Here is a 27,563-nt window from a genome sequence, read left to right as displayed (position 1 = left end):
ATTCTCCTGTATACCTTAAAACATCTCTAGATTCCTTATAATGCCTAATACAATGTAAATGCTATATAGCTGTTATATTTTAAAAATTTGTATTTTTGTATTATGGTATTGGTTTTTTTTTTTTTTTTTTTTTTTTTTTTTTTTTTTTTTTTTTTTTTTGCATGTTTTCCATGCATGGTTGTTTGAATATGTGAATATGGAACCCATGGATGTGGGGACCTACTGATCTGTGATAGTCAGTGGATCTACAAGGTTTATGGCTAGAAGTCCCACAAAAAGGGTCAGTTTTAGAGATACTGGTTCTATTAAGGTAACACCAGCTATGGCAACAGATAGACCAGAATGTATATCAGCTCAAACTAAATAGTTTTCCCTCATTTCTGAGGTCAATATTCCTTGCTGGTGGATGATTTTGCACCATGTGGTGATTTGAAGACTAGGCCTTGTTCAGTTTACAGATCCACTATACCCTAAGGCTTTGTCATAGTCATGCACAGCCAGTGGATAGGAAGGAGGGTTACAAAGCCTTGGACTATAGGGGGCACTCATCACTTCTGCTTCCTCTCCACTGGCTGTCTCTTATACACAGCATCACTCCTACTTGTAAAAAGCCTATGGGATATGGGCCCAGAAGAATTCAATTTTTGATGACTAGTCACTGTGCTCTTTTACTCACTATATATCTGCTTGAGGGGACCACCCAAAGGCTCTTCAGAAGCAGTTTTCTCCAATAAGTCCAGGTATGGCTCTTTACGCTCTAAGACAAACAAACCAACAAGCAGATTACCTGCCCCCTGCACCCTCCCTTCTACCATTTATGGTGCTCGGCAGAGACAGGATATCCACAATAACATCTCCCTTTCAGAACAGGAGGAATGCAGAGGTGTGCGATCACAGACTCAGGTCATGATGACACCTGTCTCCGTGGGCGTGGCAAAGACTCCCTGATTTGGCAGTGGAGAAAGGTTCTTAGTTGGACCCAGCATCTGCTCTCTGGTATCTCTGGAACTAACTGTCCTGTTCTCTGGTTTTCTCTAGGAGGTTCTCCTTTGCTCATTATTCTTCCTGGCCACATCTGAAGTGGATATAGGTGAGTATGCACTCCTTGGAGGCAAGCAGCTTTCACAGTCAACTTCTGGTTTGTTCAGGTTTGAGGTCCTGATAGTTGTATAATGCTTTATCTTGCAAAATTTTATTTTATATTTTGGTCAGGTCTGTGATATTGTGGGCCACGTCTCAGAAACTATATGTGCTTCTGGTTTATTTTCTCCTAGGAAGTTTCATTAAGTAACCACACTTTAAGTTCTTTCCTAGATGTAATTCTCAAATCTGTATTATTATTATTATTATTATTATTATTATTATTATTATTATTTTGCTTCCTGGCCCCCATGGCTTTCCCCCTCTCTTCAACTTAATGGAAGCTACTTTGAGGACATCTGAAAGAGTAGGCTGGGGTGGAAAGGTAGAAAAGTAACTCCCTAATCTAAGCTACTTTGCAAACCTGAGAAATCTTAGTGGATCTTCTTTGCTTGAAACCATCTTTAGTCTTTTTTTGTGTGTGTTTAGGATCTAGAATCAGCCTGATTTTCCTGTCCTTTCAGACCCCAGATTCCTTTTTATTTCTGCTTGTAAACCTGTCTATTTCTTCCTGAATTCAGCTATGTCTTGTAATACCTTTCTACGAGTGAGAAGGACCAAGATATACTAACATCCCAGGTATTTCCTACTACTTTCCTTAGAGCTGTAGCATCAACAGACACTTGCCTTATCTTCCAAGTTCAACTGATACCTTTATCAAATGTTTTGTCACTACGTTACACTGGTAATCTTTCTTTCCACATTGTGGCATCTGTGTTCCTTTGTCTACTGCCCAATTGCTAAGCTCAGGCTATACACCATTTTCGTTTCTGTTAAGATAGCACTCTACTTCAATGTACCATTTTCTCTTCTAGTTGTGGTGATGCTCAAAAACAATATAATGTCTCAAATATAAGAGACGTTTATTTCTTGGTCACATAACAGACAAAGGTGGTTATTTCTTGTGAGTGGGCAGCTTTCCTCTATGGAGTGATTTGAGGATCCAGAAATTTTCCATGTCTGGCTCTTTCATCCTCTTGGGTCCTGTTTTTATTGTTATCCAGGCTGCAGAAGAGGAAGGAAGGAGTGGAGGAAGAACTTTCATTCTTTAAAGTTTCTGCTGAGAAAAAGCCCACATCACTTTTGTGTACATTCTGATACAGACAGGAGGCAGGAGAGTAGGGTCCCTGGCAAGGGCTCTACCCTCAAGCCTGGACCCACAGCCCTAAATGAGAACAGGCATTGCGGTTTTCATGCCAAAATGTTGCTTTTTGGCCCACCATGCCCCCCTATCCTGCGTCCATATAAAACCCAAACCCCAGACTCCATGAGCAGAAGAACAGCAGAATGACATGGCAGAGAAGAAAAGAAGAGGAACATCTGAACATTGAGAGGAGTTTGGCTGGGGAATGGTCATAGGGGAGATTGGCCACAGGAAGGTCAAACTCCAGGGGAAGATCATCTTCCCACTCCATCCCCTTTCCAGCTCCCTGTCCACCTTGCTGACAGCCACCTCCATCACTCAATTCAATTCCTGCATTCACCATGTTTCAAGTCTGTGTGACCTGATTCTTCCTGGATGCTGGACAAGGACCCAGGTACCAAGAGGGCAGGGTGTAAAAAGCTGTCACCCTGACTCTCCACTGAGCTGGTTAACACTTAGCTGTCCATGGATGGCAAAGCTAAAGGAGCACTGTAACACCCCTAGACACTGCCATGGGGCTGGAGCCCAACAGCACTCACCCCAGCTCACCTGCATGCTCTGCTTCCTGTAAGGGGTTTGAGCTCATGGTTGCTGAGTAAATGAGCCATCCCCTTTGTGAGGGGTCCCATGAAGCGGCCAAGGGAATTGTGCCATCTCAGTTCCATTGGTCATGATCAGTTGTATGGCCCCACTTAACTAACTGTAGGGAAGGTTGTGAAATACAGCACCCATGTGAAAGAGATGACAGAATTTTGTTGAGTTACTAATAGTCTGCCATACAAAGACCATTTCGGGAAGCCCTGAAAGCCCAGAGTCCTCCCATCCCAATGAGTATGCCAGCTCGTACATGTCTCACTCTATGGTATCTGTTTACCCTAGACTCGCATTGCACCGTGTCCTTTGATTCTTCCCTTCTGTGCGGCTTGTAGTCTAAATGTTTGCAAGCATCACTTTGTATCTGTCCTTGAGATAACCTTAATTTCTGTGTTTCTGAACCTTCTACTGTTTTATTAACGTTACCTGGAATCCTGATTACAACACCTTCAAATAACTGCTCACTTAATATTCATTGATGCCACCTTCCCATTTCATGGACCTCCTGTAGAGAACATTATTCAAGGATTTGATGATGAAAAAGAGGCTAAATATTACTGGTAGGAGAATTAACTTTAATGGCTGTTTCTTATATTCCTGACCTGAAACTGAATTCACTTATGGTTGTGTGATATAGAGCTTATTTTTACAAGTTATTAAATAATAAATTATGCTAAGCAATATCCCAAGTCCTGTGAAAGTCAACATTGAATATACATCATTTTCCTTGACCAACCTTGTCCAAGTGGTCTCCTGATTCATAAGGGCTCTTATGTTCCTGAAAGAAATTAGGTAACCCTGAGAGATTTTACTATTCCAGAAACAATGTTGTGTTTTATTTATAATCTATCAATTGTTCTCCCCAGTATTTTCAAATACTTATGATAAACAATTAGATCTGTGATATGTAGAGTCAGTCTTAGATTTGCTAAAATAGAAATACTGGCCGGGCACAGTGGCTCATGCCTGTAATCCCAGAACTTTGGGAGACCAAGGCAGGTGGATCACTTGAGGTCAGGAGTTTGAGACCAACCTGGACAATATGGTGAAACCCTGTCTCTACTAAAAATACAAAACTTAGCTGGGCATGGTGGTGTGTGCCCGTAATCCCAGCTACTTGGGAGGCTGTGACAGGAGAATCGCTTGAACCTGGGAGGTGGAGGTTGCAGTGAGCCAACATTGCACCACTGCACTCCAGCCTGGGTGACAGAGTGAGACTCTGTCTCAAAAAAACAAAACAAACCCCCCACCCAAAACCCAAAACCATACTTAGGCCAGTCACAGTGGCTCACACGTGTAACCCAGTGCTTCAGGAGGCTGAGGTAGGAGGACTGCTTGAGCCCAGAAGTTCGAGACCAACCTGGGCAACATGGCAAGACTCTGACTCTACAAAAAACTTTTTAGAAATTTATCTGGGCATGGTGATATGCCCCTATAGTTCCAGCTACTCAGGAGGATCGCTTGAGCCCAGGAGTCAGAGGCTGCAATGAACTATGATCGCACCACTGCATTCCAGACTCCAGCTTGGGTGACAGACTGAGACTCTTTCTCTTTTTAAGAAAAAGAAGGAGAGAGAGTAAAAAATACCATACTCATTGTTACCATTTCCCCTGCAGTCTCTCAGCACCTCCTCAATTATCCACATTATTCTATGACTTTTTAACGTTTGCTGTCAATTATCTAAATATACTAAAATGAAACATGCTTAGTTGGCTTAAACACATAATTAATCAAGGCAGAAATAAGAAAGCTAAGCAGGTTGCTGGAGGTGACAGGAGAGATGGCCGACTTCCCAGGGCCATGCCATTTTCAGGTAACCTCATGAAAGGAAACATGTTTGTCTATGGCGAAGTTCCAGCTTCCCCATCCAGGCTCCCTTCCTCAGCACATGTACATTTCTAGTGTCTTTTCTCACTCTCAGCTGGCCACCAAATAATCTCACTGAAAACATTTGTTTTTTTAGCTTGATAAAGATTTCAGGTGAAACTTCTTATTAAGTCATGTTAGAAAGGAATTCGAATTGGAAAAGTCTTCTGCAGAATGGAAAAATAGAGTAGTTTAATTTTTTTCATCTATAAAATTGGGATGCGAATCTCTCTTTGAACTGAGGATTACATTAAATAATATATATTTGGCATTTAGCAGAGTACTTAGCACACAGTAGTATATAAAGGTTGTTATTATACATACCTTTTCTTGGTAGGTAGAAGGATTTTATGTTATCCCTTAATACCTACCTTGGCCATGGCCTTTTCACTTCTCCTTTTTTTTTTTTTTTTTGAGATAGAGTCTTGCTCTGCTGCCTGGATGGCACAATGTTGGCTCACTGTAACCTCTGCCTCCCAGGTTCAGGTGATTCTCCCGCCTCAGCTTCCCTAGTAGCTGGGATTACAGGCACACACCACCATGCCCGGCTAATTTTTTATATTTTTAGTAGAGACAGGGTTTTGCCATGTTGGCCAGGCTGGTCTCAAACACTTGACCTCAGGTGATCTGCCTGCCTCAGCCTCCCAAAGTGCTGGGATTATAGGTGTGAGGGATTACACGCCTGGCCTCTCCTTTTCACTTCTCTATATTCACTTTAGATGGTAGGGTGACAAGGAGAACCTTACTTTATTTTGTTAATCACCCGACCAGAACCTTACTTTATCTTGTTAATCACCATACCTCTGGGCCAGCAAGGTGTTATTCCAGGTACCAATAGACTGCCTCTCAATTCCAGATCTACCCTCTTTTTGTCTTGCCTTGTGAAACTCAAGCTAGACTCCATAAATATTTCTCCTTTGATAGCTGGTCAATGTTAGGCTTCATCAAGAGAGGACTTTGCAAGACACTGGGAAGGAAGGAAATTCTTTTCCTAGTTCTGATATGCTTTTTTTCTTTCCTATGACATGGCAACTGGTGCTGTGTGAAAGACCCAGTGACACTTACTCTCTGGCAAGTTTTGCTGATACCAAAGCAAGAGGCCAGCCCTAGCCTGCTGGCAGCACAGCAAATGTCTTACTTTATGGTCCATGGATTCCAAGAAGGCCTGAATCTCACCCTTCTGATGAAGGGGAAGATGCTCCATCAAGTTCTTATTCCCTTCCTTGGACACTCTTCCTAATGCCAAAGAGCAGTAGTTCTCTGCATTTATATTTCCTGTCTTATGTCTTTTAGTAATCAGTTGCCATTTACTAGCTAATATTACTTTATATTAAAAATTTTCTGTTCAAATTATTGGTGTGGTTTCTGTCTCCTGACTGGACATTGACTAATCTTGGTTGCACATTACAAATTCATTGACAAAATTAATGGACTGTCTAAGTATGGCTCTGGATATGGTGGCTGAAGTTTTAGGGCAGAGAGGGATATGGAAGAAGGGAAGGAGGAAAGAAAAGTATATCCTGCCATTCCATTGTTTATCCTCCCACCTGTTCTCCCCTTGTCTGAAAGCCCAAAGGTTGCTTCTTCCATATATGCTCAAAAGGCTATGTGTCTGTATTATCAAAAGGCTCAGCCTGGCCCCATAAACACAGGCATCTTCTGCCTGTGCTCCCAATATCATCCCTCTAAGGGAGTAAACAATCCTTGTGATGCAGCTTCTCAAAGATCACAATCCCTGTACTGGGTCAATGTCTTTTCCCTTATGCTCCATGCTCTCCGTACCTTTTCCTTTCTTCTTTCTCAATATGATGCTGATTTGAATATGGACCCAGATCATGGTCCATATTCAAAATGTAACTGGAATGTGAAAGAGTAGAAGAAACACTGATGATCAGATAGCCTCAAAGCAAATCCAATTATCAGCAAAACATCTGAGAGATGTATTTGTGGGACCATGGGAATTTTAATCATTTCACATTCATACAACTCGAAAAACAAAATGGTAGAAAACAGGAAACTTCTTTAATCAAGCAAAGTCTTTGTGGTTATGGCTGATGAATATGCAAAAGCTGCTCTGAATTTTTTTAGGGCACAAAGTATTGCCACATATGCATCCCTAATAGCTGTTTTTAGGTTATTAGAAAGGAATGGGTTTGCTAATCAAGTATGCCAGAGGCTTAAAGAGATACAGACATTTTTGATGATACAAAATCACAAATTGACTCCAAGCAGAACACCTGAGCTCTGACTGTCAAATTCAAATGTTTCTGATAATCAGCATTGCTGTATTCATTGAGTTAGTCAACACCCAAAGGCAAAAATCTTAAAGTTAGGTGAGGCTCTAATGGAAGATTGCAGATCTCAAAGATAGTTCTCTAAGAAGTTTATCATCAAGCTATTACAGAAATCCCACTTCCTCCATAAAACTTCCTTAGTAATTGAGGAAATGGATAATTTCCCCTACCTCATACCCTTGCCTATTTCATGATACCCGCTTGCTCCATCATTTTACAATAGTTTTTATTTACACCTACCTTTTTTTAATCTGTTGAAAATTATGCACATATTCCTGATGAGAATCCAAGTTAGTGTTGTTTGTATTATAATTATTAGGCAAATAGATGGATGAATGAACTACATATGCTCATTCATTCAGGCAGTATTTGTTGACTGCCTATTATTGCCAGGCACTAGGGAAACAAAGATGAGTCAGACAACAGTCCTATCCAAAGAAGAATGGTAAGTCATCCTTCTCTCAGGGAGTTCTCAATCTGGTAAGGGAGACACAATATGTGGACAAATTGCTACAGTGTATATAGAGATATATATGTACATGCCAGCTGCAGGTTAGTACAAATGTGGAAATGATTGACTCTTTCTGTGGTTCTCTACTTTACAGATCAGGAAATGGAAGCACCGAGAAATTAGGTAACTTGCTGACACTCATACAACTAGTGATATGGACAGGAGACCAGGAAATACTGGGTAGAAGAGAGCAGTTCCTAGGCAAAGACCCCACCCTCAAGCCTGTACACCCATGGCCCTAAATGAGATCAGGCATTCCTGTTTTTGTGCCCAAAAAGTTGCCTTTTGGCCTGCAATGCCCCCTATCCTGCACCCATATAAACCCTGAACAGCAGGCTTCAGAAACAGACCAGCAGACAGATGGCAGAACGATGCGGCAGAGAGAGAGAGAGAAGAGGAACATCTGAACTCCAAAAGGAGTTTGGCTGTGGGGTGGTTGGAGAGGAGTCGGGCCTAGTCCCGCTCCCTATCCATCCCACTGAAAGCCACCTCCACCACTCAATAAAACCTTGCATTCATCCTTCAATCCTGTGTGTGACTGGATTTTTCTGGGATGCTGGGCAAGAGCTCGAGATACAGAAAGCTGTCACACTGGCCCTCTGCCCTTGCAAAAAGGCAGAGGGACCATTGAGCTGTGGATGGCAAAGCTGAAAGAGCTTTGTAACTCCTGGACATTACCACGGGCCAGAGCCCAAAGCACTCACCCCAGCCTCTGCACTTGCCTATCTGCATGCTCCCCATCCCACATGGGGTTTGAGCAGTGGGGCGATTGAACAGGTGAGACACACCTGTCACAACTTCTGCGAGGGGGATCAGGGAACTCTCCCATGTCATCAGTACATGGAAGAGTCTGGATATGAATCCAAGAATTATTGTCACCAGGATGGCCCCTACTGACAGTGGGAAAACTGTTTTTTTTTTTTTAAGTCTGTTTATAGGCACAGCTGTTTAAAGAAACCAGATGGTCTGGATGCCACAAGTAGCCCCTGCTGAATAACCGAGGAAGTTCAGACCCACATGAAACTGGTGTAGACCAGAGCAGGTGACCTCCAGCTACCTTTAAGTCTCCAGTTACCTTTAAGATATGTTAATGAACATATCATTATAATACTACAAAACTTTCCCCTAAGAGAAAATTGCCTCCATTTTGTCTACATGCAATGTGTGTAGAAACATGTTTATGTACCATGCCTGTTTGCAACTCCATCCAGTGCATGCCTACATACTTCCCCAGGCTTGCACCCAACTCTAAAACTCTCGTGCCTCCAGAAAGATGGTGCCTTTGGAACATGAGCTCCCCTTCTCATTTTTGGCCACTGAATAAAAACCTGGTTGACTTCCCAATTGTATGTTCTTTCTTTGCAGCCAATGTGAAGTAGGCAAAGAACACAATTGACCAGTGACATTATGTCTCCAGGGGTCTTAGTCTTAAGCACCATGCTAACTGCTTTCCATATTCGCCCTGTACAAGACCTCACATGGTTGAATATTTAATAAATAAATTTGAATGGTGTTAGTGAATTCTTTTAGGTTATTGATACTCGTTTTTATGGCTGTGCCCTAATGCCAGTGATCTGGACAATGGTGCACTTCTCTAAAAAGGGTTGTGGGGTCCAGGTTCCACACTTCTCAGCAACATTAACCTCTAAAACCAAGCAAGGCAGGGGAAATCTCTGCACATTTATACAGCTAGAAAAATGAAATGGTTGAAAATAGGAAACTTTAATTAAAAGAATCTTCACTTAAACTTTTATCTTTGGAGCTGTGGGTCTAAGAAATGGCACCAAAGTATTGTCTGTACACTTGATAGAAAACCTCTCACTCACCAAGAAGTGCCATCTTTGCCCTTGAAAAAGGAACTTCGTCTATCCCTGTATCTTTGATCACATGTTAACGTCCTTTAAAAGCGGAAATGGTTAGATTCACATTTAACAAAGCACAAATCATTCTCTCCAATATTTGTAATTTTCAGGTGAAATTACAAGGGTAAATATAAAAGGTGACCTATTAAAAAAACAGGAAATAAAAAGAAACCAGAAGGGTGGGTAAAAAAAAAGTAAAGGTCTCTTTTAAGCCTTTGCTGGGCTGTGTTCCTGAAGCTAGTGGCCTGACTGTGCACATAAGCCTCTTAGTACCAGCTGAAGAGTCACCAGTCCTTTCTCTTCCGTCAGTGCCTCCCTATCCACCATATGCAATTCAGAGAACTAATGACATTTCAGATCTGTAAGAAAGCCTCCTGGGGATGGGTGGGTGCAGAAAGCACAAAGGGATATTGATGTTAGAGTATAATAGTCTATAGAATTCAGTGAGGGTCAAATAACTCAAGCAGAATCCAGTGTTTTAGCCTAGTTTCAAAGATAAGTGCTGTTCAGTAGGTGGTCAAAGAAGAGAAAGCATTCCAGACAAGAGGAACAGCTTGAGCAAAGGCACTTAGGTGAGAAACTACAACTGGTTCAGTATGGTTCGGGTGATGGCCACTAAGCCAAGGACAGTGACAGAGGCTGAGAAGTGTTAGGCAGGGAGGTGCAATCTTGACAGGCCCTACAGGTCACACCAAAGAGTTTGAAGTCTACACCCTAGGCCAGTGGCTTACTCCCTTGGCTACATCCAGAATCCCCTAGGGAGCTTAAAGAAGTTTTAACTACCAAGTCTCACCTGAGCAACTGAGTCAGAATCTCTAGCAGTGGGGTTAGATGTCAGCCTTTTATAAAAAGCTTCCTATGAGTATCCTGGGTTGGGAATTACTGCTGTTGACTATGGTGAACACTTAAAAGGTTTTAAGTAGAGATGTGACTTGGTCAGTTTCTCATTTCAGAAAGATCACTCTCACAGTATGGAGAACAAATAAGAACCACGTGTGAGGGCTGCAGAAAAGACACTGGGGAGGCTGGTGCAGTTCAGGTTAAAGATATCAGGGCCGGAACTATGGAAGTGGCCTTGAGACTGCAGAGGAGAAGTTAGGTAGCTGTCATCTTCCATCTGGGATTTGCTGGCAAATCGAATATGTGTGTGTGTGTTGTGGGGGTGGTGGGGAATAGAAGACGTGGTGGATTACAAAAATGACCACAGACTCTCCTGTACATACCTTACCATTCTCTCACTAAGCATTAGAATCTGTTTTTCCACTTTTTGAATCTGAGCTGTGACTTTCTTTGGCTAGGATAATGTGGCAGAAGTGACATTTACTGAGCACTCTAAGCTTAGGTTCAAGGAGTTTTGTAAGTTTGTTCTCTCACTCTTAGAACCCTGTGACTCCCAAGTAAATAAGCCTATCCTAGACAGCTAGACAACGAGAGACACATGGTCCAGTTGTCTGTCATCCCAGCCTACAGCCTGCCAACCACTAGACATGCAAAGGAGGCAATCACAGGTGATGGCAGGTACATGAAAGAGCCCAGTGGAGATTACTTTCTATAAAAGACTGTGCTAGACCCAGTGTTCAGCTGTCCTCTTAGGAATGGCCAGTACTACATCCGGCAGGAGCAATTCCTCTTAAAGTTTAAAATAGTTTCAAAACAGATTGTTTCAATGTCAAAACTTAGAAATTCTTATAACAGAAAGGAAACACAATCAGCTTAAAATACTACAGCATAAGCCCAAGGTCATGCCAACTCAGTTGAGTAAATTAAATAAAGGATCACTGGGGTAGATCATCATCATCATAACATGGTAGAGGGCTTTTTTTTTTTTTTTTTGCTTTTGAAAGAATGTTTCTAATGTATTTCTTTTTAAAACATACTATATTGTTTCATCAATATACACATGGAGATAAATGCAAGCCATGCTTGAAAATTATATTCCTGAAATTTAACCCATAACTGCATTTGGACATCTGCCTGGATAATAAGCAGCTTTTTCTCTCAAAAATCATGCCACAGAAAGCAAAAGTCAGTGTTCTTTCATTACTTTACAAAGCCTTTAACAAAAAAGTGGAAATGTAATTTCCTACCCAAAACATACTGACAGGCCAAATTCTTGGTCTCTTCCTCACTTTTACCTTTTATGAAGTATCATTCATAATGCTCCTGTGTATCTTCAGCCAACATACCAAGCCACTGGGTATTTAAGGTATTAGATTTTTATTGCTAAATTACCACAAGGTTAGCAGCTCAATTTTATTGTTTTGTTGTTTCTGTAGGTCAGAAGTATGGGCATGGTGTGCATTCTGTGCTCAAGGTGTCACTGGGCTGAAATCAAGGTGTCAGTTGGGCTGTAGTTTCATTTGGGGTTTATATGTGCTTAGATTCTCACTGTTGGCAAAATTTATTTCCTTGTGGCTGAAGGACTGAGGCCCCCGTTTTCCTTTTAGTAGGCTTTAGATAGTTCTCAGCAGCTAGAGGCCACCCACAATTTCTTGCCACGGGGCAGTTCACAGCATGGCTGTTTGTTTTTGCAGGCTAGCAGGAGTAGTCTGAGTGCCTCTTCTGCAACCAGCTGGAGGAAAGACCGATTTTAAAGGGCTCACTTGACTAGATCAGACCCACCTGGGCAATCTCTCTATTTTGAGGTTAACTGATTTGGGACCCTAATTACATCTGCAAAATCCTTTTACAATTGTGCCTAGATTAGCGTGTCAGGAGAGATGTGTGTGCACCAGGGCCGGGAGTCCTGGGGGCCATTCTAGAATTCTGCCTACCATAGCCATGATTAAGGGATCCTACAATCACACGACCAGATTCTAATTAAGTTGGGAACAAATATCTTCCACAGCATGAATTCTACCATCCATTTTCTCCTCATAAGTTTTCCAATTGATTAAACTGTCCAGTTGGATGTTTGACTTCATAAACTCCTGTAATCACAGGTGTTCTAGAGCTCCTGTAGGTCCGGTGTATGACTTGGGCGTGCTCCAAGGAGGATTAGAGAAGACAGCAGTCAACTACAGCACAATACTGGGGTGTGAGGGAGGGAGGCCACACCTGGGACAGCAGCAGCACATTTCATGTACAAAGCAAGGGAAGAGAGAGGAAGCCTTCCTCCTAGCAAGGACAGTTTCCCCCATGTGATTTTATGACTTTTGACATGTCATTCAATGACACCTGACAAACCAACTAATATTTATGAGATTGTGCTTCAGTTTGAAAAAAATGGCAAACTTTCGGTCAAATAGGACAGTTTCCTATCCTACAGCTCTCTGATGAGAAAATTGGAAACAGAAATGTCATTAATTGTTCTTTATACAAGAGTGTGTCAATTCTGTAATGGAAACTTTGTGATCCTACATAAAGCCATTTCTATTACTTCAGAGTACAAAGAATTTGCAAAGAGATGTAGGCAGAATGTGGTGTTGGGAATTTAATTTACTTACCTGCAGACTGTTCCCTTTCCATCATAACTTTATTTAAATCATGGTTACGCTCTTAATTAACAATTTAATTGGTTGGTGCTTTCTCAATCCAGTTCTCTGGGGGCATGATTTTCTGTTTAACTTTCTTGTTTTAATTCTTCAGCAAAACCATAAAATTTAATTAGGAAAGTAACCAGCTTTGTAACAGCAGTTCTATGTCTAATTAACTATGCTTTGACCGTCTCTTCTCAGATTCCGTTCAACATTGCACATGCATTTTGCATTTGTTCATGTTTCAGAGAAGACATTGTGAATTTATAGCCTATGCATGTAGTCCAATTACTTTCCACTTTCCCTAAGATGCCTGGTTACAGCTAGTGAAATCAGGAAAATTAACAAAGATTCATATATGAATCTGAGAGCCAAAGGCCAAAATGTAGGTTGTTAGTTTGCTGTGTGTGTGAGTTTTCTCCTACTGCAGAATAGATTACCGCAAACGTAGCAGCTTAAAACAATACCTATTTATCACCTCACAGTTTTCTAGGTCAGAAGTCCCAACATGGCTGCCTGGATTCTCTCTTCAGGTATCAATGGGCTAAAATCAAGCTGTGAAAACAGCCCTCATGAGAATTACAAGCCAGGCTTTAGGCAGAGTTATAGTTGGGCATTGACCAGGGTGTGCTGGTGCACGTCTACCCAAGTCCCTGCAGCTGCTAACTGAGAGCCACGTTGTGGGGAGCACCTGAGCACCTGCTCCCTGCATTGTTCCTATAGATGGAATCTCTGGCACTGGACCTTTCTGTCCAAGAATTGCTTAAAGTGTTTTTCAGATCTTGAATTCCAGCAGAATAGCTGACACCAACTAGTCTGAAGACCTTCACCAAGAAACAAACCCCGCAAAGAAGTGTACGAAATGTTTTTTCATCTCCCTGTCCCATGACTTCACTCCTCACTTCTCAATCAATCTGTGATCCCAACTCCTGTTCAGCTCATCACCTGTTCAGACCCCAACGCAACCTCCTTGGGGAGGCAGATTTGAGGTTTCCTCTCATCTCCTTGTTTGGCTGCCCTACAGTTACCAAACCATTTCTCTGCTGCAACTCTTGTCTCAGTGTATTGGTTGTTACTACACAATGGGCAATCAAACCTAGTGGTTCTACAACAGTATCCGCTGGGCTGCCTCTTCCAGGCTTATGTGGCAGAATCCAGTTCCTTGTGGTTGGAGGACTGATACCTCAATTTCCTTGCTTCCTATCAGCTGAAAACCATTCTCACTTCCTAGGGGCCATTGGAATTCCTTAGCACGTGACTCTTATGGATAGTTCACAACGTTGTAGTTTATGAACTGCTATCTTGAGACCAGTAGGAGCACTTCTCTGACGTCTTCTGTGAACAGCTAGAGGAAACTCTTTGCTTTTAAAGTGTTCATCTGATTAGGTCAGGTCTGCCCTATGTCATGTCCCCTCTGCCATATAATGTAGCATCATCAAAGGAATGGCTGTCCCATCATATTCACAGGCCCCTCCTCATCCTCAGGGGAGTGATTATTCAGGGCATGTACACCGGGGGGATAGAAGTCTTGGGGGGCTATCTTAGAATTCTGTCTAACACAGTGTGATCTAGGGAAGGAAGGCAACTAAAGGTTTCCTGGCAAACTCTCCTTTTTCCCTTCTAGAGGCAATGCACAGGGAATGCAAAGAAGCTGTTAGCAATGCCCATAATTCTGTCCCATTAGCTCCACAGGCCAGAAGATGACACACAGTCATATTCTTTTTTCTCTGCAGGCTGCTTTCTCTGCCTGGCTAGAATTGCTGCTTTCCATAGTACAAATGGTTTGCTTGGTTGAAATTATTCGAATTTAAAATCACATCAAGGTAACATGATGCTTTTAGGTAGAAATTTATCTAAACTCAATACCTCCAACTTCAATCCAATAAAACTATTTCTTTAGTGAAAGGAAATGAAGAAATGTACAAAAAAGATTTAATAGAGCAGGCCTGAAAAATACTATCTTTAGAAAGGCCTGCTTGTAAAATTGGCCCTTTGGCTGGCATTTGGAAAGTTGGATATCAAGAGGATTACCACCACCCTAACTAATAAGAGTGACTCAATGTGCTTAGATTATGCAAATAATATAGTTCATGCTGAACACCTACTTTTTTTCTGGGAGTCTGGAATTTGGGTATGTGCCAGGCAGAGGGTATCTACGTAACTTTACTCCAATAAAAACCTTGGGCATTGAGTCTTTAATGAATTTCCCTGGTAGACAACACTGTATGTTTGTTGTCACAAGTTGTTACTGATGGAATTGAGCACATCCTGTGTGACTCTATTGGGAGAGGCCTCTTAGAAGCTTGTGCCTCATTTTCCCTGGACTTCACCCAATACTCCTTTTCCCTTTGCTGATTTTGCTTTGTATCCTTTTGCTGTGACCAATCATAGCTGTTAGTCAGACTATATGCTGAGTTGGGTGAGTCCTTATGCAACCCATTGAATGCGGGCATGGTCTTGGTGACCCCTGATTCTAGGGTTAAAGTAAATGATAATGATAACGCTCACATTCTGAGTCTAGGCTCCACTGCCCTGCAAACTTGGCTTCAATACTCTCCATTGTGAAGATAATCAGAATAAACTGACTAGAGGCAAGAGGCAGGCCTCATTTGGGTCCTAGAGGGCTTGACACTGACTAGATCCATGTTCCAATCCCATACTGTGGCCTGGGGACAAGTTACTTAACTCTGTCTCTCTCAGTTTCTTCGTCTGTAAAACAGCAATAACAATATACTCACTTCATGGGATTGTTAAAATAAGGCAATTTGTAGAAGCATGTAGCATTGTGGCTGAGAGGAGCTGGATGTAACTCTGTGTGGAGTGGAATCACTAGAGCACAGTTGATATCCTAATATTAAGCTTCTTTCTCCCCTTCACTCTGCTCCCCTTTCCTCATCAGATCCCTTTCCCTCCATTCTCTCAGTTGTCCCCTAAGCTCCTTTACATCTAAACCATTTCCTCCTCCAGGTGGCTACCTTTCCTTGAGGACTAAAAGTAAACAATCTGCGGGAATGATTTTCTTTAAATGCTTACCAAAAAGGGCCCAATGTAAATGTGTGGTCATCAGTGCCAGCAGCCCTATTTATGGTCTATAGCTTTTGGTTCCATCTATGATGATTTCTGAGAGTTTTTAAGTAACCCCTACAGTCCTCACAGATGTAATTTTATTGCTTTTGATAATGGTAAGTGATTATCACAAATATAACAGTGCGAGTTCATTACTTTGTAAGGCCTAATACGTAAATAGATTCACTAATGGTAGAAACATCCTTTGAGAAATATTTTGCTCCAATATTTGGTTCAGGATATCTGTTCCCTAAAACACTGAACTCCAAAGTGAAGAGTGGCTATTTTTCTGGTGTTATATGAAAACACGATTTCAGTGGAGACGGAAACTTCCACTCAAAACTTTCTTTGCTTCTTTGCAATTATTAAGTTCCTGGTGGACTATTCAGAAAGTGTTCAGCTACAACTGCTGAAAAGGATGTTGTGGGGTGTATGTCCATATGTGACCAGAAGAGGTTAACGATAGCCTCCTAGAAGCAGATTCCTGCGAGAAGAAAAGGAGGTTTAGGAAATGCCCAGTGAGCATGGTCTCTCTGGTACTGCATAAAACAACCACAATTTGGGGATGGGTTCCTGCATCCTCACCCTGGGCCCATGTAATGAGACACCGTGCTTGAACTCAGTACTGTTTGTGTAGCGGCTGGGAATGAGGAGAAGACAGGGAATCAATAAACTCAATGTTCAAGACATCATTTGCAAATAAATTCAATATTTGAAGGGGAACATGCCAAAGAGAAAAATCAAACCATAAATAAAAGAAAAAAAGTTTGTTAATTACAAGTATCTCCAGAAGCCACAATGTCTCCTTCCTTCCTCATTCCCTAACACTCCTTCAGGTAGGACTGCACTTCAGTCATATAGGAAAAACATTTTTCTATTTCATATTAAAGAATAATGAGGCCTGTTTGGTAATCTGCTTTGCTGTCCATTAAAATGAACCCTAAACCACCACATAGTTTTTGGACTTGCTTGTATTTTGGTAGGCATGGAAAAGAACCAGTCACACCACACTTCTCATCATAACTTTCAGGTAAAAGTTAACACTCAATTATATGCACTGATGGAGTTAGAGAAATGCTCTAACTCTAAAATTCATAAAGTTTATCAAAGATTGAATAATCAGAGCCTTCAATCTTTGCCAAGAAAACTCTCTTATCAGACCCACTGAAACATAGCAAAACTAATTAACTTGAATTTCTGGCTTTAATTTTTACTCAACTCACTTCTGCTTAAAGTTTTAATTAAGAGGAAAGTGCCTAGATGATCAGTAGGAAGATCCAAGAAGAAAAAGAGAAGTTCTAGAAAATAGGAAACTGAATTCATTCATTCATTAAGGAAAAATAATGACAAAACTATGTATTGAACTTCTAGGATATTCCAGACACTAACTAGAAATACAGCAATGAACAAAAAATAGATAAACTATCTCATGAAATTTATATTCTACCTTGGAGATGGGTAATGAATAGATAATGTGTCAGATAGAATACTATCTTTTTTCTTTTTTCTTTTTTCGAGACAGGGTTTCGCTCTGTTGCCCAGGCTAGAGAGCAGTGGCGACAGAACAAGGCTCTGTCTCAAAAAAAAAAAAAAAAAAAAAAAGAGACACTAGAGCTCACTGCAACCTCCTAGGCTCAAGTGATCCTCCCATCTCAGCCTCTCTAGTAGCTGGGACTACAGGCATGTGACACCACACCTGGTTAAATTTTTATATTTTTTTGTAGAGATGGGGTTTTACCATGTTGCCCAGGCTGGCCTTGAACTCCTGGGCTCAAGTGATCTGCCTGCCTCAGCCTCCCAAAGTGCTGAGATTACAGGCATGAGCCACTGCACACAGCCAGAAAATTTTTGAGTAGCCTTAAATATTCTTTAAAAGCTCTTTCGGTTGGGCACAGTGACTCATGCCTGTAATGCCAGCACTTTGAGAGGCCAAGGCAGGTGGATCACGAGGTCAGGAGTTTGAGACCAGCCTGGCCAACACAGTGAAACCCCGTCTGTACTAAGAGGCAGGAGAACTGCTTGAACCCAGGAGCTGAGATCGCACCACTGCACCCCAGCTTGGACAACAGAGTGAGACTTTATCTCAAATCAAATCAAATCAAATCAAATAAAACAAAACAAAATAAAAGCCTTTCAAGTTATGTCCTTAGCCTTTACTTTCTTGGTTAATAAATTCCAATTATTCAACTCCAGTCAGCAAATCCCTGTAAACACACCACAAGCACAATTCCACTATAAGTGAGTAGACGCTCTATTACCTTAAGTTGATGGGATATTTTCTTCAGTGCGTATACTTCCTCTTCTGTTTTGGGAATAAATCTTATCACTTTATCGCTATAAGATAAGAAAAGAAAGATGATAATTACTTTTCAAAAATAAAGATATTAGTCATCTATTTCTTACCTCTTAAAAAACTGCCTCTGCTTTTTTTTTTTTTTTTTTTTGAGACGGAGTCTCACTCTGTCCCCCTTGCTGGAGTGCAGTGGCCGGATCTCAGCTCACTGCAAGCTCCGCCTCCCGGGTTCAGGCCATTCTCCTGCCTCAGCCTCCCGAGTAGTTGGGACCACAGGCGCCCGCCACCTCGCCCGGCTAGTTTTTTTGTATTTTTTAGTAGAGACGGGGTTTCACTGTGTTAGCCAGGATGGTCTCGATCTCCTGACCTCGTGATCCACCCGTCTCGGCCTCCCAAAGTGCTGGGATTACAGGCTTGAGCCACCGCGCCCGGCCACTGCCTCTGCTTTTAAGAAGGAAAACAGCAAAACTTTTCACTGGCCCAGTATTTTATCCAGTTTATTCTCTGATTGCATTGTTCTTTTCTTCTTGTCTTAAAGCTATTTGGTATTTAATCAGCTTTTGAAGATTACAAACTCACATTTAATGTTATAAATGCAGAAAAAGGCCAAAAATACAGGAAGAGTGGTGGCAACAAGAGACAGAAACTTTCATGAGCTGCTCAGAGCAGATACCAAGAAGGAAAATTTCTGATGACAGAAGAAAGAAAAGTCATTCTTTTTCAAAACATAATGCTGAAAAGGAATGTGACTTTCAGTAAGAGGATGTGAATCCACACACTAGGGAAAGCTTCTCGTTCGAATTCTTCCCATACGGAGAACAGTAAGGAGAAGCCCATCTCTATGGTGCAGGCATCTCATTTCTCTGGTACAGAGCTTCCTGCCTGGCTCGTGGGGCCCAACAAGAGGGCCATCAGTGTTAGACACTGATGGCTGTAAATTTTTTAGTGATACAAATTAAAAGTCAATGTTTACAACTGTTACAGAAACACCAGGGGTTTCGTCTAGGTCCTGCTGCTTTCGCACATAAAGCAATCACTGAGAAGATGATTATTACTAAGAAAGAAGGCTTTAATCAGGTGCTGCAACCAGGGAGATGGGAGCTCAGTCTCAAATCCATCTCCCTGATGGACAAAAACTAGAGGTATATATAGCAGGGAAGAAATGTAGCAATGTGTACAAAACAGAAACTAGGGAGGAGCCAGGAAGCAATCATAATGAATGAGGGGTCTTGCATCTTACTGTCAGGATGTGGTGATCTGGTGAGTTTCAGTTCTTTGATACTTTTTGATTGGCCTGAAGGTCGCTTTCTGAGGAAGGAACTCGGATAAAACGAATATAAGTTTCAATCTTTAAGACCAGAAGAATCCATGTGTGCTTATCAAAAAAACTCTCTATAGGACTACTGGGTCAGTTTCACAACCACAAAGGTTTTACCACAGTTGAAATTATATTTGTGCCGGGCACGGTAGCTCACACCTGTAATCCTAGCACTTTGGGAGGCTGAGGTGGGTGGATCATGAGGTCAGGAGATTGAGACAATCCTGGCTATTCTGGCTAACACAGTGAAACCCCGTCTCTACTAAAAATACAAAAAATTAGCCGGACGTGGTGGTGGGTGCCTGTAGTCCCAGCTACTTGGGAGGCTGAGGCAGGAGAAGGGTGTTAACCAGGGAGGCAGAGCTTGCAGTGAGCCGAGATCGTGCCACTGCACTCCAGCCTGGGCAACAGAGCGAGACCCTATCTCAAAAAAAAAAAGAAATTATATTTGAACACATTTTAAGGTTCTTTCTGTAAAGGTCCCGAATTACCTAAGATGACTTAAGGTGTTGCTGTGTCTTTCAGAAAGTTTCTCTTTGGGGGCCTTGTCTCCCAGGTGTGCCAGAAAAGTAGTCTATCAATTTCTAGGTGTGTCATGATGAGGACAGGTTGGGAAGCCCAGCTCTAGCCCATAATAATCACAACTATCCAATGCCTTTTGCATAGAGTAGATGCTTATTAAATATTAATGGATTGGCATAAAGGAGATTGCTGAGAGTAATTGGCTTCCAGAGGAAATATAAAGGAAAAACTAAGTAAATAAAGCACAGTAGGAATTAATACTTTTCATAACTCTCTATGGCATTTTACAATGATTAAAGACAAGGTAGAATATTATTAATAGAATATAAAGCAGAAAACAAAAACTCTACTAGTTTACCCACAACTTGTCTCTCCAACCCCAAAGGTGCACCAGTAATAAGAATAGAATTTGCATGATTTTCTGTCATTTTACTTCTTAGATGATGATATGATTTGGAGTGTGTCCCCACCCAAATCTCATGTTGAATTGGAGGAGGGGCTTTCTGGGAGGTGATTGGTTCATGGTGGCATATTTTCCCCTTGTTGTTCTCATGACAGTGAGTGAGTTCTCACAAGATCTGATGGTTTAAAAGTGTGTCACCTCCTTCTTTGCTCTCGCATTCTCCTGCCACCATGTGGAGGTCCCTGCTTCCTCTTCTGCTATGATTGTAAGTTTTCTGAGGCCTCCAAGGCATGCTTTCTGTTAAGCCTGTGGAACTGTGAGTCGATTAAATCTATTTTCTTCATAAATTACCAGTCTCAGGTATTTCTTTATAGTGGTGTGAGAGAGGGCTAATACAGAGGGATAGCAGTTTCAAAGATGAAGTAAGGCTAATATAGAGGGCATCAGATCCCTAGGGATACTTCTGGACTTGCTGGGCAATGATTTTTAGGGCTTTGTGTTTATTTCCAATCACAATAGCTTTATTATTTCAAATGATCTTGTAATAGCTCCTTTAGGCCTATGAATAAAAAGGCTCTTGGCTTGCTGATGATAAATTACTGTGTTTTATGGACTGCTACTCTAATAGAGCTTTACAGCTTTGATTTTCTCAAAATCACACAAACCACCCCTCAGTACCAATGTCATGAAGTTCATATTTCTGGAAAGAATAAAAGAAAGTACTGGGAAAAAATTATCAAGTCACTGTAAAACAAATCTAAACATAACCTTTGGAATTTAAACCTCTTCTCTTTTCTGGTATACATTTCTCTGACCTGTGTTTTTCCTGGATTCATCATACCCTGGCCTTTCTCATCTGACCCAATACAATTCTTGGCAGAGAAAGCAAGCTCGGCTGGGTGATATGGCTGTTTTTGATGGATGGATCACTTGACAGCTTGCTGAAAAACACCTCCATCTGGGGCCTTGTCAGCTCCTCAAGAGTGCAAGAAAAGCAATCTGTAGCTGTTTTACAGCCATAAGAAGAACTTTTTTTCTTTTAAAGATAGATAATTCAACCTGGCAATCAGTTCCTCTTCTGCAAATAAGTACAGGATACAAAGAAACTACCCTTGGGATTATTTAACCCTGAAAGTGATTGCTCAAACCCAGTTTTCTCATTTTTGTTACAAAAAGTTCACTTCATCCTAGCCTTTAGAAATTCTCAGGTGTGACTTTAGAAATGAGTTTATTACTGTTTGATAACTTATCAAAGGACAGAGAATAAGGAAGGCAATGTAGAAAGATCCATGAAATGTCATACTCTTTTGTGAACCAGTAAATTATATTGATGGAATGACGGGTAACCAAAGCCCAACAAGAGCTCTTTATTCAGCATGTGAAAACCACATGACCCCCAAATGCCCTGTTTGTTTCACCAAACAAAAAGCTTACTCTCCCTGAATCTGATAGCTAGTGTTTTTTGAAGTGGTGAATAATTTGGTGCTAGAAACAGGGAAGTTTCAGGTAGTCTACTGGAACTTAGAAAAACTAACCATACAAAACTATCAGAGGAGGTGAGCTTAGAGGCTTTTCCTTATAACTTATCAGGTTTTTTTTTTTTTTTTTTTTCACCGTTAGGTGGCAACATCAACTTAAGACCCTTTGGCTACCCTTTGGGGTTAAGATGAGGGAATCACAGTATTGAATATGGGTTGAGGTTAGAAAGACTACTGGGCAAGCAGCTGCTCGTATGCACATATATTTCTAACTTAGCCTATATAAAGTTGTCGAAAGAAAGAAAGCATAAGCATTTTTAATTTTAGTTTAAGGATGTCTTATAGAGGAAGCAGGGTATTCCAGATAACTAGTCTCCCAGAAATTACTAATACTTATTAATCCATGATATGTTCACATTTTGTTCCTTTGCCCTACAAGACAAATGAGATTATGTAGCTATAAAGCCCACGTTGAGTTTGGTTGTGAGTTTGACTAATAATCCTGCTGTACGGTAGCAACCACATGAATAAGACAATAGTAAATAAATGTAATCAGTTCAAAAAGTATTACCAAATGCCTCCTGAGCATGTATGCACCGAGAGAAAATTCAGAAAGGGAACAAAATCTCCAACTCTATACTGCGTCTGGGTCTCAGTTTCTTCATTAGAGAAGTGAGGGATGATCTCCTAGCTGCCTTCCAACATGGTGAAAACCCGTCTCTACTAAAAATACAAAAATTAGCCAGGCATGGTGGCATGTGCCTGTAGTCCCAGCTACTTAGCAGGCTGAGGCAGGAGAATTGCTTGAACCTGGGAGGTGGAGATTGCAGTGAGCCAAGATTGTGCCACTGCACTCCAGCCTGGGCAACAGAGTGAGACTCTGCCTCAAAGAAAAAAAAAAAAAAAGTTCTAAGACTGTGTTGCCTGGGTTTGACATCTCCCATATTGATTGCCATTCTTCTGTGCCTTGACTGTGCAGCAGCAAAGGAAGAGTATCTCTGTCCTCTAGGCAACCTGAAAGTCCTGTTGAAAGACAGAGATACGAAGCTTCAGATGTTTCCTTGTGGCTCCTGGCATGACCTTTCACAACTGATTCCATTATGAAATCCTAAACTTCTTTGTATGCTACAGAATTTATGAATCTACACTTGAAAAATTAAAATATTATATAGCATATGAAATGAGAACGTTCTCTTCCAACCCCAAGCCTTCTATCTTCCCTTTGTAGCCACTGTTAATAGTTACTTGTGTATCACTCTGAACTCTTTTCTGCATTAATACACATACACGCAGTGTTTGTTTTACAGCATTTTGTAACACTAGTTTGCTTTTATCTTTTACTTCATATGTTGATTTAAAAACATAAGTCCTTGATTAACATCAATGATAAGTTCTTGGAAACTGTGATTTTATGTGAAACAGTATATAACAAAACTGATTTTACCATAAACTAACTGATATAAGCAAGTTAAGTTCCTATGGGCATATTTCTGGTCATGAAAAAATCACCAGGCAGGGTGTGGTGGCTCATGCCTGTAATCCCAGTACTTTGGGAGGCCGAGGTGGGCGGATCACGAGGTCAAGAGATTGAGACCATCCTGTCCAACATGGTAAAACCCCATGTCTACTAAAAATACAAAAATTATCTGGGTGCGGTGGCACATGCCTGTGGTCCCGGCTACTCTGGAGGCTGAGGCAGGAGAATTGCTTGAACCTGGCAGGCAGAGGTTGCAGTAAGCCGAGATTGTGCCACTGCACTCCAGCCTGACGACAGAGTGAGACTCCATCTCAAAAAACAAAACAAAACAAAAAAACCGCCAAATTTCTAAATAAAGACCCATAGCTGGGTGTGACTCATACCTGCAATTCCAGGACTTGGGAGGCTGAGGTAGGAGAATAGCTTGAGGCTAGGAGTTTGAGACCAGCTTGGATAACATAGTGAGACCCTGTCTCTGCAAAAATAAATAAATAAATAAATAACTAGCTGGGCATCATGGCACACACATATAGTCCCAGCTACCTGGGAGGCTGAGGCAGGAGAATCACTCAAACTAAGGAGTTGGAGGCTGCAGTGAGCTATGATCAAGGTACTTTGTCCAGCCTGGGTGACAAAATGAGACCCTGTCTCAAAAGAAAAGAAAAAAAAAAAAAAAGACTCGAAGTACTTCTAATATTAAACATTGAAATAAATATGAACTATATATATATTTAAGAAAAATTAATAAAGACAAGATTATGCACTCAATTTTTGGCAAATCTGAGAGGGATAGTGGTTGTTGCAGTGGTGGGTTAAATCAAGGAATAAATGTTTGCAAAGCTAAAATACGAACACCTGTTCCCAATGTGCAGTTGAAATAAACAATAACAAATACAATGGGTCTGCTGAGGGCTTTTGTACTGCATCATTTATTGTCATGCCTTTGTATGATTTTGTCTATGAGTTTTTATTTGAAAATACTTTGTATTCATTCCTGGCTGAGTGCTGTGGCTCACGCCTGTAATCCCAGCACTTTGGGAGGCCGAGGCAGTTGGATCACAAGGTCAAGAGATTGAGACCATCCTGGCCAACACAGTAAAACCCCGTCTCTACTAAAAATACAAAAATTAGCCAGGCGTAGTGGCAGGCATCTGTAGTCCCAGCTACTCGGGAGGCTGAGGCAGGAGAATGGCGTCAACCTGGGAGGCGGAACTTGTAGTGAGCCAAGATCGCACCACTGCACTCCAGCCTGGGCGACAGAGGGAGACTCCGTCTCAATTAATAATAATAATAATAATAATAATTTGTATTCATTCCTTAATTCGTTTTCCAACCCACTTATTGTAGTTTAGGGTTGTGGGTGGCCGGAGCTTTTCCCCGCAGCTCAGGACACAAAGTGGAAACTGACTCTGGATAGGACGCCATCCATTGCAGGGTGCACTCACACACCCATGCTCACTCAGCCTGGGACCATGTAGGCATGCTGATGAACCTAACAGGTTGGAAACTGAGTACCTAGAGAAAACCCACACAGACATAGGGAGAACATGCCAATTCCTCAGACAGTGGACCTGGTGGGAATTGATTTTTTTTCTTGTCAAAGTTACAGCAAAATGATGTTGAATGATAAAACAATGTTATTCTAGGACCTGCTGTACCACGTTTTAAATAAATGGCTGGATTTTATATGCTAATATTTTATTTCAGAGTTTTATAACTATATTCATAAGGAAGGCTTTTTTTAAAAAATAAACTTTTTATAAACCTTTAAAAAATGATGCTCTGTGTGTGTGTGTGTGTTTTCTCAGAGACAGTCTCGCTCTGTCGTGCAGGCTGGAGTGGAGTGGCATGATCACAGCTCACCGTAATCTCGAACTTCTGTGCTCAAGTGATCCTCCTATCTCAGCCTCCCAAGTAGCTGGGACTACAGGTGTACAGCATCATGCCCAGCTAATTAAAAACTTTTTTTTTTTTTGAAATGGGGTCTTACTATATTGCCCAGGCTACTCTCAAACTCCTGGACTCAAGTGATCCTCCCACCTCAGCCTCCTGAGTAGCTGGTACTACAGGTGTGTGCCACCATGCCCAGTTAATTAAAAAACTTTTTTTTTAGAGATGGGGTCTCATTGTATTGCCCCGGCTACTCTCGAACTCCTGGACTCAAGTAATCCTCCTACCTTGGCTTCCCAAAGTGCTGGGCTTACAGGCATGAACCACTGCAGCAAGCCTTGTATTTTAATATGTGGTGTTCTCATTGATGTTCAGATCTAATAGTTGACAATTGAGTTTTTAGTCCTTCTTTACTAAAGAGCTATTTTGAAGAATGTTAAAAAATATATCAAGCACTTAGATGTATTTTGGGTGGGAAGATTTATTTTTGTTACTGTTTTATTATCTTGAAGTAAGAGAAGGTGGCCCATTATGATACCTACTTTGTAGACTTCATTGCATTGGTATTTATGGCCCTAATATGTATTCAAGTTCTATAAATAGTGCACAAATATTTGAAAAGAAGATCTTTCTTATAAATTTTTATATATACACTTATTAAGCATATTAATTATATGATTTTCATTTTCTCTGTCTTTAGTTTTCCACTGAATTTGACAATTTGAGCCAATTTTACTCAATATACCCACTATAATTTTGGATTTGTCAATTTACTTTTGAATATAAAAACTTTTGATTCATGTATTTTGATGTGTGTAACTGTATATAAGCTCACGACTACTACATCTTCTGGATAGAATAAAACTTTTACTTCTATAAAGTTTCCTTAGAGAAACTCTTCTTTGGTTTATTTTATGCTCTTTATCATGAATTCCATTTTTCCCCCATAGGATTGCCACTCCTGCTTTTTGTTTGCCTGGCATTTTTAATTGGAAATTTTACTTATTCACATTAATTGTAATACATAATATATGTGACTTTATTCTTATAATTTTTATCTTTTTGCTTGTTGTAGGTTCTTATTTGCCCTTTTCTTCCTCTTTCTTGGATTAATCAATTTTCTTCGTTAGCTTTTTCTCATCTAGCGGTTTGCAAGTTACGCATCTTCTATGTATTAGTGATTTTTTCGTATTTTACAAACATACTTTGAGATAGCTTTTTCTTCAGGTCTAGAATGCCTCTGTAATTTGTCCCCTTGAACAAGATAAGACCTTAAGAATCTTTTTTTCTCTGTCCTTCTCCCCTCAAATGTTTTCCTCCTTCTTTGCTCCATGTTTTGTCAAAATCATCTGGAATTTTTGTTGTATATTGTGTCTAAGTGCAGATATGTGAGTTGTTTCCTCTTGAAGTTCAAACGTTGAAATCCTAACTCCCTCAATCCAAGAATGTGACTGCATTTGAAGATAGGGTCTTTAAAGAGGGAATTCAATTAAAATGACATCATTAGGGTGTTTTTCCTAATCCACTAGTATTAAAAACACTTAAACTTCAGATATTTCATTGTTTTATTCTTTTCTCCAAGTCACTGAATTTATTATTATTATTTTTGAGACAGAATCTCGCTCTATCGCCCAGGCTAGAGTGCAGTGGCACGATCTCAGCTCACTGCAAGCTCCGCCTACCGGGTTCTCGCAATTCTCCTGCCTCAGCCTCCGGAGTAGCTGGGACTACAGGCGTGAGCCACACTGGATTTATTTTTCAGGATCCACTTCCTTCTTCACTTTGGGGGAGAAAGAGAGTAAGGTTAGATTACAAATCTGGGCTCCACCACTTGATGTGTGCCCTTGACCAAAATGCTTAAACACTTAGAGCCAATGAGTCCTAATCCTTAAATTGAGGGGAAGCACCAATGTACCATCGCATAGGTTTTTTGTGAAAATTATTTCATCCAGCACATTAATGAAGGTTACATTATGTTCCAGGCACAGTGGTAGATGCCAGGGAGACAGCAGGAACTGCTGGTGATGAGTTTATAATCACAATCCCTGTGAGATATTGCCTGGGAAATACCTAATTTATAGCCTCTCAATACATAGTAGCTACTGTCATTACTTCTATGGGAAAATATTCTTCTAGTTCTTTTTTAGAAATGGTCTCACTCTGTTGCCCAGGCTGGAGTACAGTGGCACCATCATGACTCACTGCAGCCTCAACCTTTCAGGCTCAAGC

General features: G+C 41.0%; 1 protein-coding gene and 1 long non-coding RNA gene across 2 annotated transcripts in view; one reads left to right on the top strand and one right to left on the bottom strand.

Annotated features, from left to right (window-relative positions):
• LOC139355830 (uncharacterized) overlaps nt 1–7,990 on the top strand; it is a 50,720-nt gene extending 42,730 nt beyond the window's left edge. The window contains exons 3-5 of the long non-coding RNA XR_011606965.1: nt 1,039–1,090; nt 7,644–7,672; nt 7,882–7,990. This is a non-coding gene — a long non-coding RNA (uncharacterized lncRNA). The remainder of the gene's footprint in view (nt 1–1,038; nt 1,091–7,643; nt 7,673–7,881) is intronic.
• The window catches only part of LOC105482164 (carboxypeptidase A6), a 310,157-nt gene that overhangs the window by 175,427 nt on the left and 107,167 nt on the right, over nt 1–27,563 (bottom strand). Inside the window, exon 2 of the mRNA XM_011742126.2 lies at nt 18,212–18,287. Within this exon, the coding sequence (XP_011740428.1) occupies nt 18,212–18,287 (76 nt within the window). The remainder of the gene's footprint in view (nt 1–18,211; nt 18,288–27,563) is intronic.

The sequence above is a fragment of the Macaca nemestrina genome, chromosome 8 (genome assembly GCF_043159975.1).
Source record: "Macaca nemestrina isolate mMacNem1 chromosome 8, mMacNem.hap1, whole genome shotgun sequence".
In the NCBI taxonomy this organism is placed as follows: Eukaryota; Metazoa; Chordata; class Mammalia; order Primates; family Cercopithecidae; genus Macaca; species Macaca nemestrina.
Note: the sequence above shows the minus strand (reverse complement) of the source record. Positions and strands in the feature narration are given on the sequence as shown.